General features: G+C 38.9%; 1 protein-coding gene, 1 long non-coding RNA gene and 1 other non-coding gene across 3 annotated transcripts in view; 2 read left to right on the top strand and 1 right to left on the bottom strand.

The window, feature by feature from the left end:
- Window positions 1-4367, top strand: part of slit3 (slit homolog 3 (Drosophila)) — a 228618-nt gene extending 224251 nt beyond the window's left edge. Inside the window, exons 33-36 of the mRNA XM_022684066.2 lie at window positions 378-532; window positions 914-1202; window positions 1371-1576; window positions 2546-4367. Of these exons, the coding sequence (XP_022539787.2) occupies window positions 378-532; window positions 914-1202; window positions 1371-1576; window positions 2546-2787 (892 nt within the window). The 3' untranslated portion in view covers window positions 2788-4367. The remainder of the gene's footprint in view (window positions 1-377; window positions 533-913; window positions 1203-1370; window positions 1577-2545) is intronic.
- Window positions 1-13853, bottom strand: part of LOC103046144 (uncharacterized) — a 99823-nt gene that overhangs the window by 46558 nt on the left and 39412 nt on the right. The gene's annotated exons all lie outside the window — the stretch shown is intronic.
- Window positions 10305-10418, top strand: LOC125804880 (U5 spliceosomal RNA). Its single transcript, XR_007441101.1, has one exon. It is a non-coding gene; the product is annotated as a U5 spliceosomal RNA (small nuclear RNA).

The raw sequence follows: 13853 nt of genomic DNA, 5'->3' as shown, positions 1-13853 counted from the left end.
ATGCCAATGTTTCATTAATACTGTGCATGTTGAATATATTGAATTCCTTATTCTTGCAGATCAACACATGTCTACACACATACCTATATTAATGTAAACCATGTACTGTATGCATTAACATGTATAAACATCCAATGACTACAGTTAGTACTCCCTAACTACAGTTAGTAGTACAAACCCAGGGAAAACACTATGCATAAAGAATGCACTACTAGATTGATGCAGTTCTAACAATTGACCACAAGATGTCCCTCATGCTGCTTATTATACAAAACAATACAACAGCATTATAGACTTATTTAATACATTGTTAGTTACAAATAACAGCTGCCATGTTGATTCATAAATAAATATTTTTCTTTCTCTGTCTGTGTCAGTGTGGAGTCAGTGAATGATGGATTCTTCCACACGGTGGAGTTACTAATCCAGAATCAGACGCTCAGTCTGGTGGTGGATAAAGGAGCCCCCAAAAGTCTGGGAAAGCTGCCCCGGCCGCCCACAGTGGAGACCAACACCAGGCTGTATATTGGAGGTCAGATTCATGCACACACATATAGTCAAAGATATCCAATAGGCATTAATGTTTAAAATTGTTTAATTGTGAAGTATTTCATTTTAGTAACAGCTATACGACAAATATAGTACTTACAACCACATGGAGATGTTAAGTTACTTCACATAGACTTGCTTATGTAATTTCAGTCACTGTACCAAATACTGTTATCTATAAACATAAAATAAAGAAAATTCATTGTATGGGATTAAATAAAAATAAAACAGTAGCAGTTTTGTGTGTTTTTATCTAGATGTTATTATGAATATGTTTTACCATACCAGAGTATTATTTCATTTTCTTTAAAACAAAGGCATGTATTTTTTTATACCAATGGTCTGTGTGATTTGTTGGATTCAGGCGTTCCCTCAGAGCTCAGCTCACCAAGCTCACGTTCTGGAGCTGACCGCCAGTCTCAGTCTTTCAACGGCTGCATCCATAATGTGCGAATCAATGGGGAGCTGCAGGAGCTGGGCAGTGGGCTGGACAGTGTAAAGGCTATCCTGCCTGGCTGCCACGCTTGCAGTGTGTGTGCTCAGGGTGAGTGCAGGCAGAGGGATGATGTGGGAGTAACCTGTGAGTGTCCAGCAGGCAGCACCGGCCCATTGTGTGACCAGCAGGGGACAAGCAACCCCTGCCAGAACAGCAGGTACTCAAGCAGTGAACACAGCCATTCACATTCTCTCCTTCTTTCTCACTGACTCTCCCTCTCACTATCTCATTAGATTTGTCTGTCTATTTTTGTTTAATTTGTTTAACTTCATCAGCCAAAACTGATACAAGCCCCTCTCTCTCTTTCACTCTCTCTCTCTATTAGGTGTGTGCACGGCCAGTGTGTGGCTAATGGTTTGGCGTACAGCTGCAAGTGCGCTCAGGGTTACTCAGGCCCGTACTGTGTGACGAGAGAGGAGCCGTTGGCCTGCAGGGGGCTCCACTGTGTGCATGGCGAGTGCAGAGTGGATGAGAGTGGAGAGGCAACATGTGCCTGCCAGCCTGGATACACTGGCCCTACCTGTGAAACAGGTGAGACTCTATCTATCTCAAACCAGATTTCCCACTGTTTCTCTGTGAGACAGACAATCCCCCCATTTTAACCTGGAAACAAATGAGAAATGCAGCTGAGCCTTACCTTACTGTTTTTGTATTGTTTAATCACAGACCTTATAGAATAGACCACTATGTTGAAATTGAGACAGACCAGGGGTCGGCAATAGGCAGCCCACAGGCCAGCAGATGTGGCCCACAAGCATGAAACATCTGGCCCTTGAGGTTGTTTGAAATATAAACAACGATAATGAAAAAAAAGGGAAATAAAATGCTTCTCTGGCGAACTTTTGTTTACCCTCCTCCTCTGTCTCTCTGTCATGCTCGGCTTGACTTTAGTTTCCGCCTGTTCTCGCTTTTCCGCCCGTTCTTGACCTCCATGTCTCCTTATAAGGGCATTTTTTCCTGCCCGTGTCCCAATTCACTGGCTGGCTTTTTACTTTCTTCTTGGGTTTACCTGCTTTGAGCTCAACTGTTCTGAAATTGGGTTCAACAACTATCTGGGCTGGAGAGCTATTAGTCTGTAGCACTCCATCCCATTACATTTCATTTCCAAAACATGATGTGCCTTGAAAAATATCTGGCCTGTGGCCAAACTTAATTGCCGACCCCTGACAGGTCAAGGATATTCATATTAGACAACATATGTTATCAAGTTTACCAAGGAATGTTAAAAACATGAAATACTATCATTACATCTGAGGCCCAGATTTGGTATTTCATTGGTTCCAGTACATTTTGTTGCCTGCCCTGGTTAAATACATCTGATTTAAATAATTTCTTTTTGACTGTGTAATGTAAATGTGTTTGAATCAGAGCATGCTAAAATATCCTGAACACTAACCAGCACTCCATGTACCATGATACACCTTGTTGCCTTATTTTGTCCATATTTTGGTTTCTTATTTGATTCTCATGGTTCTCCTATGCCTCTTCTCATCTTTCCAGAGCTGAGCTGTCAGGGCGAGATGATCCGGGAGCAGCTGAAGCGTCACATGGGCCACAAGACGTGCACGTCCACCATTAAGGTTCCCAGGATGGAGTGCCCACGGGTCTGCCACCCGGGCCTGTGCTGCACCTCCACCAAAAGCCGCAGACGGAAAATCACCTTCAAGTGCTCCGACGGCTTCACCTTCTCCGAAGAGCTGGAGACAACCTTGGATTGCAACTGCTCGAAATGCCCCTCATAATGACCCCCATGATACCCCCCAACCCCCAAACAGGAGGAGCCAGAGGGAAAAAAGAAAATATATTGTAAAATAAATAAAAGCAAATAGAACTTATTTTTATTAAGGGATTTTTTTCTAAAGAGGAAGAGACTTTTTATGATGTTGCATATATGTGTGATATGAAAAGTTATTTTGTATCAGTGAACAAAAAACCCCACACACAGCCGATTAACATTCCTGAAAATATATGATTTTTTATATATATATGTGTGTAAAAATCTATATAAATGTACAACCTAACCTAAGGATTAATTTGGTTTGTGTATTGCATGTCTGTGTGAGAGGGGGGAGATTTCGGGACACTTTACGAGATGAAAAGGTGAAATGTGCCCATACTGCCGATCAGAAGAGCACATGCTGAGGAACCTCCAACAAGAAGAGGATCTCAAAAATTTTGTGCTCTGCTGGTGAAACAGGAACTTTTTTTGCTACCAGTGCCTCTTACCCAGGATGCCTTGTAATGGACTCCATAGGGCTCATCTGCAGAGTAAATGGAACTGTGGGCTGATAGGATTGGAACTTCTTCTCTCCAGAGCTCTGACTGAACTGGTCCTCAATTTTGTGCTTCAGTTCCTTTCGGTTGTGTTTCGTTTTGTTTTTTGTTTTTTATCATTATTTTTCTTTGCATTTTGTTTGTGTGTTTACATTTTCCCATCAGAGAAAGGTGGGAACACCATAGATCCACAGACGTTCTTGAAGGATGGCTCTGGATCTCTAGTCATCTTCACACTTCATCAGAGCTCAGTCAGAGTATTGCGTGTATTTCTCACATGACTGCATGAAGTACATGTGTGAGGCTGAATGTGAACTCTTACTCAGAGGTCAGGCAGTGTGGTCAGTCCTGCTATCTGCTCTGTATTAGCAGTATTGTTGCTCCAGTTCACACATATGGTCTTATAGCAGTAGCAGTACAGGCCGACCAAACACAGAGCGCAGTGACAGCTGTGATGTGAGGAAAAGCTCTCCATATTGACGCAGTATTCCGTCATAACCGTCCCTTACTAATATATTAAACACAAATATGTTATGCCCATTACTACTGTATTTTGTATCATATCCCCATTGTTTTTTGTTTTGTTTTTGTTTTTTCACAAAAATTCAAAGTCTTACAGATGTCCGTCTCATGAATATGAAATTTCCCACAGGAAAGGTTTAAAGGATCAGCTATTAATTGTAACCTCAACTTCGACTCCTGCTCGCCCCGTCCTCGTCATGGAATAAATGATCAGAGCTGTGTTTCCCAAAAGCTTCTGAGCACCAAAGGTGATTCTTAAGTGGTCGAGTCAGCATCATACTGAACACTCTCTCTCTACCACTTAAGATCATCTTAACACTAGGCTGCTTTTCAGAAACTGGACCCAGGTCTAATTAAATCTAATTAAGTCTGCTACAACTGATAAATGAGCTGATATAAGATACAGTATATTAACACTTGTAAAGATAAAGATGGTGGAACTAATAGAAGGTCATATCTGGTTAAATATGAACTAGAGAGTGATGAATAACTTACTATGAATGTTGAATTAAAATCTTTTAATGAAGTTTTTTGGTGTTGAAGTTATTACATTGAAATATAGTCAGAGAGTAGTATTGTGTCACGTGACTTTTGCCATGTCCTAAGGAAGCTAAAGAAAACGAAAAGTGTCACTTGTCCGTTCATTCAGATAATCTTAGTGCTCTGCACTGTGTCCACAACAGCGTGGAAGGAATTCATTTCTTATTCTGCAGGGTTGTGACTGGTGAAATTAGAGCATTTTCATTAGAGTAATTTATAATGTAATTATGCTGTGTGTCACAAATGTAGTAGTTATGCTGCATGTGTGCATCAATCTGTTCAGGTGCTTATGAGAAGAGCTGCCAATGAAGCTGGGACAACTGCAGCTTAACTGTTAATGAAATCGGAACACATTAAAGCAGTCGGTGCACCAACCAGCACATCATAAAGCATTTGGCACACCAACCGGCACATCTTAAAAGCCTCCGGCACACCAACCGATATGTCTTTAAACAGTCAGCAATCCTTCTGACATATAAAGTACAGCATGTATGGGCAAGCCAAAAAGATTATTTTAGACAGAAATGTTTAATAGTTTTATGGGCAAAAACACACTTTTACATATATTACAGACTTTGTAATATATGGTATGTATATATATGTTTGCAATATAAGTCCAAACCTGAGCAGCAAAAGCAGAAAGCATTGCACTACAACAGAAAGAGGCTGACTTAAAAAAAAATATATATATATATATATATATGTGTATATATATATATATATATATATATATATATATATATATATATATATATATATATATATATATTGTTTAAATATAATAGGGCAGTTGTCCAGACAGGGATTCAATCTAGACACTAGACTCTAGACAATACAAAATAACATTAAAATCACTGTGTACTCCAAGACTAGGATATCCTTGTCTATTATATATTAATTATATAATCAATTATTTGCACATATGCACTTAAAGTTATAATGATGTCATAATGACCATTGTGACAAAACTACACTATGTCATATTCATTGTGACAGTACTACCCTCTGTCATAATGTCTATTGTGACGATACAGTACTATGATATCATAAAATTTAATTTGGCACAACTACACTATGATGTCATAATGGCCATTGTGACAAAACTATGCTACGATACCATACTCATTGTGATAGTACTACCCTATGTGATGATGGCTATTGTGACAATCCAATACTATACTATCATCACATTCATTGTCACAGTACTACACTATGATGGCATAATGGCCATTGTGAAGGCACCTCAGTGTGATGTCATGATGGCACCATAATATTACATTGTGAAGTTATATGGCCATTGTGATGTCATAATGGGGAATGAGATGTAACTGTGGTGCCATAATTCCGATTGTAATGTCACCCCATTGTAATGTTCTAATGACCAATGTGATTGATAGTACTTCCTTGTGATGTCACCCGTTTGCGATATCACACCAGTGTGATGTCACTCCATTGTGATGTCATAATGGCCATTGTGCTCCCCGAGTGCTTTAAAAAAAGGGGGTAAACTGTGTTATATATGTGTACTCACAAAGTATATATTTTTTTTTTTTTGCCGCGTAAAAACTAAACACTGCTTACCGGTTCTATTCAGATTTTTTATGCTTGATCTTAGAGATTGATTTGGAACACACAGAGATTAGTGTGTAATAATGTATGATAGTGTGGTGATATGAGGGTGCTGTAGTAATGACTGTTAGCCACTAGATGGAGCTCTTTGCCTATCTGCTTGGCTGTGGGTCTTTTCTGATGTTAGGACACTGCTGCACTCTGTGTGGTGTGAAGGTGAGGAGTCTCCAGCAGGGAAACACTTCGTTTCTTTGCCAGTTTATATATATAAGTTGTGTCCACTCACAGAGGAGTCAGTGGCGTGAGCTGCCCTTTACACCTCATGTTCTATATAAACACAATAAGAAAAAACAACCAGTAGAAAAACAGTAATGGTGGATATTGTGGAGGTCACCGTGACTTACTAACTCCATTATCTGGGCTCATAATCCACTAAGGGAAAGGGGAGATGCTCATGACATTCAGATTAAGTAATGAGAGTGCCCAGAACAATGGCACTGTAATACACGGCTGTATTAGGGGTTTGCCCCGTGGCGAAGCTACTTGTTAATTAAGAGAGCTAATCTTTGCATTAGTTTGGTCCCACTGAGGATCAGTGTTTATGAAAGGAAGGATCTCTCTCTCTCTCTTTCTCTCTCTCTCTCTCTTTCATGCCTTTCAAATCCTTTCAAGTCATCTCTCATTATGTTTAGAGGCTTGCCTCTGAACCCTGCCATTCTCTCTGATGAGTCTTCTCGCCCTGCAGGGTGAAAAAAAAAACGTCCAAGCACTGCCAGGGCATGTCAGGTTATTGAAGATGCACAATACTCCTAATTCCATAGCATTACACGTTACACACATGAATGGTGATGTGGATTTCTCATGAGAGAGAGACGTACCTATAGAGCACAGAATAGATTGGGGAAAAGGTCCAGGTTGGGTCTGAAACTTTACATACACTTCATGTTTATTATAGGGCTGGTTGATGTGTTCAAAATGCTGCAGCTCTGGAACAATATAAAAGACCACTAAAAGAGGATGAGTTTCTTTGATTTTACCAAACTGAAAACCTCAAGAGGAAGATGGATGATCACAAGCCATCAAATCAAGCTGAACTGCTTGAATTTTTGCACCAGGAGTAGAATAAAGTTATCCAAAAGCAGTGTGTAAAACTGGTGGAGGAGAACATGCCAAGATGCTTCAAAACTGTGATTAAAAACCAGGTTTATTCCACCAAATATTGATTTCTGAACTCTTACAGCTTTATCAATATGAACTTGTTTTCTTTGCATTATTTGAGGTCTGAAAGCTCTGCATCTTTTTTATTATTTAAGCTATTTTTCCTTTTCTGCAATTAAATGCTCTAAATTACTATTTTTATTTGGAATTTGTGAGAAATGCTGTTCGTAGTTTATGGAGTAAAAATATTAAATTTACTTAAACATATACATATAAATAGCAAAATCAGAGAAACTGATTCAGAAACTGAAGCTGTATATCACAATATAGTTTTCATTTTTGTTGAGACAATATAATTCTGATACTTATATGAACAAAAGAAAGAATTTCTGTACCTACAAAGGTTGGACATGCTGTAAGTAATGTATTTTAACATATTGAAAACAAATATTTTTACCATTAAGATATACGGGATTTCATATTATGATATACACTGAGTTTAGTCATTCTGTTTCTCTTCATAGTTTATTATCCTCCTTTCACCCTGTTCTTCAGTAGCTAGGTGCACCACAGAGCTGGTGCTATCATAATTTGGGTGGTGGATCATTATTCTTAGCACTGCAGTGATTAGCACTGATTAGCACGGTGGAGGTGTATGAGGTGTTAGACAGAGTTGTGCTGGTATGAGTAGATCAAACACAGCAGTGCTGCTGGAGTTTTTAAACACCTGAGTGTCACTGCTGGAGAGAGAGTTGTCCACCAGCAGCAGCATCCTGTGACTCAGGGAGCAGTGAGGGTTAAGGATCTTGCTCAAGAGCCCAACAGTGACAGCTTATTAAACCCATAACCCTGTTATTAATAACCCCGTGCTCTAACTGCCCCTTGATCCACAGTGTTTGGAGGTCCTGATTTTTCATTGCTGGGAATAGTGATCTACAGAGCCAGCACAAACTCAGCCCTAACGATATCAGTTACAGTGTCACAGAGAAATCACATAAAGCAAAACATAATGCTAGGTTAGTGTTAGGGCTGCACGATATTGGGACAAAAAACATTTACATTGCAAATGTTCTTTTTTCAATTATATATATCACAATATTAAACAATGCAGGGCCCATGACATCACCAGCCATGCCCCCACCCGCGCGGCGCTGTCTCTAATTCCGGACCAATCAAGAGCTGAGTCAGCACCAAGCACCCAAAACTCGGGAAAAACAGCAAAACAACAGTAATAGTCCCTTTAATCAGGCATTTAAATGGCTTTTTAAAATGTAAATAACAGCGCTTTTTTTTTTAAGCGTAAATCCAGTTGTAACTGGAAATATCTGCGAAAACTGTGCTGGATTGAGGTGCACAGCTTTCAACACATTTACAAGCCCAAGCCCAAGCACAATGCCTCCCACCCCTCGCGCTCCCCCTCACGCTTCTCTGGCGGCAGCAGCCTGTCACTCACACAGACACAGAGACAACGCTGTGTATCTACTTCACACTCTAAAAAACAGCGGTACGATATGAGTACTTTTTTGTACTCAAGGGTACACTCTTCGTAATTGTACCCTTAAAGGTACAATATTGGTCTTTACGGGTCAGATTTGTTCCCTCTGAAGTACAAAGTCATTCCTAACAGCAATAAGTACAGATTTGTACCATTTAACCAGCCAAAAGGTACATTCAGTATTCTGCATCACTGTACTAATGAACAATATATATTTTAATTGCACATTTTTTTATTTGAAAGCCAGACAATTTTAGATGATCAAGTTTTTGAGCCATATTTAGTTGATGATAATGTTATAATATTTATAATCTTTACTGACACAAAAACCATGGGTACAAAAAAGGACTTTCACTGAAAGGTACTTTTTTGTACCTCGATATAAGGTACAGCCCCAGCGACAAGCTTTGTACTCTTTTAAGTACAAATCTGTACTTACTTTTCTTAGAGTGCATGTGTCAATAATCAAAACATTGCAACATGACGTGTTTGATTTAATTGCCTTAAGTGACAACACACATCCTGCAATGTGACTATTGTGCATGTGTACATCGTGATGACGATGCTTAAACGATATATTGTGTAGTCCTGCTTCATATAGTCTGTTTCATCTGTTATCTCCTCCTCTCTTCCAATCGCATGAGCTTGGTAGGGCAGAGGGTCACTTGATGAGATTGGAAGTGATGGTGAATTATGGCGCTGAGAGACAGCCTGACACTGTGTGAAAGCTCCGTTCCCACCACACAGCTGGTTGCAGTCAGACAGAGAAAACGGGCAGATGGCATCCAACTGCCAGCGCAGCCACCCGTACAGAGCGGCCTGCAATATGCCAAACAGATCGCATTCGAGACCAATTCGGTTCTGTGCTGTTTTTCTCCACTCTGACATGGGCTTTGGTTCTGCCAGTCTACTGCTTTACACCTCAATACAGCATGAAGATACGCGACTGCTTTACAGAAGTTCTTTTACCTTTTTTTTTTACCTACAATGCTTACAAATAATGCTGTGTTCCTATTGAACTTACATGTTAAAAACTTGAACTAGAATTTTTAAAGAAAGTCAGATTTCTTCTTTGAAAAGTGAAGAGACAAACCCTAAATACAGAATTTAAGATGGCTGCACTGCACACCAACAGTGGTAAAAACAGCAGAACTCTACAGATTATTACCCTTTCTATCTATCTTTCATTAAATCAGTCGTACAGTACTGTTTTTATCTTTTCACATGTTTTCATGGTGTCTGGATGTGCACAATACTGCATGAAGCATTAACTAAGAGAATCATAAGAAAGCTAACCTGGTACAATGCTAACAATGATAAACTAGGATATAAAAGTGAGACATATTTTGGTTAGACTCACCAAATACACCACTGAGTTAAAGGATTTACAAACCCACTGTGGTAAACTCCAAAGTTTCAACATGTTTCTAAACTGTTTTAAATTAATATTAAATTACCTGAATGTTTAACTAGAACAAAATCGTCTTTGGTGTGATTCTCAGCTCTTCTGAGCTAAACAGAAAGCAGTTTAAGTCCAAACTTCTTATAAATTATTATGAATTATGAATATGTCAACCATAACATTCTTATTGTACCTTTATTTGGGTGATATGGCTCTGATATATATATAAAATATCACAATGTTTCATCATATTTTTGAAATTACAATATTTTTGCCAATATGAGAAAACACTGAAAAATAGCTCTGTTTTTTGTATCATTCACGTATAAATATTTTACCTTTTACTAAAGATTTCTGTGGAGTGAAATGTTGTTGAGATTTTATATTTTTTGAAGGATTTGCTTCACAATTCTATACAGTATAACACTTTTATACATTCAGAGCTTAGATTTTATGCCCAAACCCGACCCAACCCGAGGCCCGACAAAAACTCTTTTTTTAATGCTACATTTATTTTATATAAAGCTATCAAACTGTGTTTAAAAAAGGTTGAATGTTATAATCACACAGCTCTGGGGCACACACACGTGAGCTCCTCCACTTGTCCTCACTTGACTTGCAGCGCTGTGTGTACCTGTTCTTAATAAACATTTTTATTAAATAATAGGTCTATATTTCTTCAGTGTTGCAATGTTAATTACTATCATTCTGAACAGATTTTGCTCATTTAGACAGCCTGAAAATGTTTTAAAAGCTCAGACTAAATGTTTTAATCTGGCTGAGGCTCATAATGTTAAAAATTGGCAGTCGATTTATTTTCACAGTATGGATTTTTTTTTTCTTCTAATTTCACAACTTATGACAATATCATCATGTATGATATGATATGGCTCACCTCTATTTCAAACCACCATTTTTGCAACTTAGTTTTATATATACAGATGATAAATAGCACATTCTGAAACTTTTGAAACAATGCTTATACACTACAACAGAATCTGTGAAGAATTTGTCTTTGCGTGAAATTAACCTTTCAAACACTTTGGGACATTTTTCTGGAGAGAGATTAGTCCTAGTCACAGACTATAATCAAAATGGTGTGTAGTCCAAGACCAGGCTTAATCCCTGTCTGAGAAACCAATTCTTTGGGCTTTATGATAGTCTAGTTGTTGAATCTGACACCCCCATATGTTCTGCTTGGTTATAACAGACTTTCTGGGGTTTTTTTTATATATATATATTTTTTATTATTCAGTGACGTAAGTGCAAAATAATAACTGCGTCTGATGAGGTGAGGAGTGAGGTGCCAGATTTTGTTTAGGCACTAATGTCCATCTGCTTCAGCTTTTCATCTGCTTTTGGCTCTGGAGAAAAGGACATTGCAATCAGAGCTTTGGAAGCCTTCACTTCATTTCTCAGAAACCTCTTGCAAAAGCGGTTTAATGACTGGGTTTGTTTTGAGGTTCGTTAAAAATATATAAGACCACCATTGAGATTATGTGATTATTTTGTTTGTTTCGTTTGCAGAATTAATGACCTATAAACTGCTCTGCTATGAACAGTCTCTTCTCCCACAGCCACTTCTAAGCTGTGTTTACTGCTCTTGGCCTTGTGAAACATGTAGATTTAAATGATAATACTAAGTGCTCCTGCATGGGCCTGCATTGTAAAACCCTGCGTTTGATGATGCTGCACAGACTGAAGTAAGGCAAAAGCACAGCAGCAGCGACACACTTTCTCATCCAAGTTTATGGCAAGACCGAGCCACTGAAGTCAAAGCGGCTGTCCGGTTCTGAGTGGAGAATGTGAAACCTCAGCGGGGGGTTTGGCTCATGTCTGTGTTTTTTGGGAGATGTGTGACAGAAGCATTCTTGTAATCAGTTGGAGCAGCAGGGTCAGTATCACTGTCTCTTCTCCAGCTTGTTGACAGCTGTGCACTTTCCAGTTGGGTAATCAGTTCCTGCACAGACAGGAAGCTTTAACCTCTTCTCACATACAGGGTCATCTTCCTGTTCTCTGTCCAGAGAAGAGGTGCACTTCACACTTATTTCATACTGTTGGGCAATTATCCACTAGTGTTCAAGTTTTGCTTCTTCGGTCTTAAACTGGAGCTATACAGTTAACATTGCCAACAAACACTGCAGGCTCTATCTTACACCGAGCACAAGGTGCGTTGGGATGCTCATTGCTATCTTTCACCCTGCAAACAGTCTATTTTCACGTCTTTCTTGCCTGCGTCATTTAAATAGCAACAGTGCTTGTGTATATATCTGCGATAATGGGAATGGTGGTCTTGAAATGAGGTGTGGTGTATTGCTGGTTATCTTGGCAATGGAAAACACAGGTGCTTTGAATCAGATGTTCATTGCTATCTTGACACTGACATGCTAAATGGTTTATTGCACGTTATGCCCAAAGCACACCCATGATTAATTAAGAGAATTAGTTTCAAGCCATGCAATGCATACTTTTCGCATCGTTACAATAGCAAAAACACAGGCAAGATGTTGTATTTGCCTTGTTATTACAATTTTATTACAATTATGATAATGTAAGATTAATGTACTTTCTATCTAAACTAACAGTCAAGATTGAACACACCTCTTCTCATTCTTCTTTATATGATTTCCTGAACACATGATTTTTCTTCAGGCTGTTCTCCAGCTCATCCCAAATCACCATCTCAGTTGGGTTTAGATCAGAGGATTGTGCAAAGCCAAACACTTACACAATTCCATATGTGTCCCTTCATTGTTTTCATACCTTATAAAGAAAAACACTGAATGAGAAGGTGTGTCCAAACTCCTATTTATCTATCTAGTTAGTTAGTTATTACAACCACCTATCCTGTACATCTCTGTAAATCTGTAAAAAAAAAAAAAGTACCACATAACTGAACACTGAGGGAATACAGATTCCAACTCCAGAAATACAGATGCCACAGATAACATTCATGATTTCTGATGTTCTATTATTAACTCACAGTTAATCCTGAACTTCCGTCCGGAAGTTATATGTTATAAATATAAACAACAGTAATCCCATGATAATCTCTAGGCCATATGCCTGTGTGATGTGTACGCCTGTAGAGATGAATCAGAGTCTAGCTCAACACCTGTTGTCTAAAATGGCTGCTTCAGAATTCAGCTACATGGTGTTTTGTTATACTGTGGTTATGCTGTGCTCAAAACTACATGGGCAAGTTTGTCTGAGCTTAATGAAGACCTGGAAGCAGTTTGATTTGTTAATATATATTTATTCCTACACTGGGCAGTGAGTAAGTCAACACATTCCAAAAATACACTGCCTGGCCAAAAAAAAAGGTCGCCACCTGGATTAGACTAAGCAAATGATCTGAGCTTCTGAGGTTGCTGCAGTTGGTCAGGTCTAGGTTCAGCAACAGTATGTGCTGAAAGAATGAGGTCAGCTGACTACCTGAATATACTGAATATAGACCAGGTTATTCCATCAATGTATTTTTTCTTCCCTGATGTCACGGGCATATTCCAAGATGACAATTCCAGGATTCATTATTCATATGCTGCCCTCTTAAAGGCAGCATATGTTGCTCTAAGATCTCAATGTAAATTTCTGCATTAATATTGCCATTGCAGAAAGTGATGACACAACTACATACCATTACAGACACAAAAAGGTCTGGAGTGCTGACTGTCTGGTCACAGTACATGTTTCCACTGTGTATATGGTCAGGTTTGCGTATTGTAGTGTTTGGCAAAGTAATCCCTTGCTCATGCAGTTTTATCAGCTATTGTTGAATCACGGTTCTTGATGCAGTACCGTCTGAGGGGTTGAAGATTATGGGTGTTGAGAGGGAGGAATATACAAAT

This window comes from Astyanax mexicanus, chromosome 10 (assembly GCF_023375975.1).
Source record: "Astyanax mexicanus isolate ESR-SI-001 chromosome 10, AstMex3_surface, whole genome shotgun sequence".
Lineage (NCBI taxonomy): Eukaryota > Metazoa > Chordata > Actinopteri > Characiformes > Acestrorhamphidae > Astyanax > Astyanax mexicanus.
Note: the sequence above shows the minus strand (reverse complement) of the source record. Positions and strands in the feature narration are given on the sequence as shown.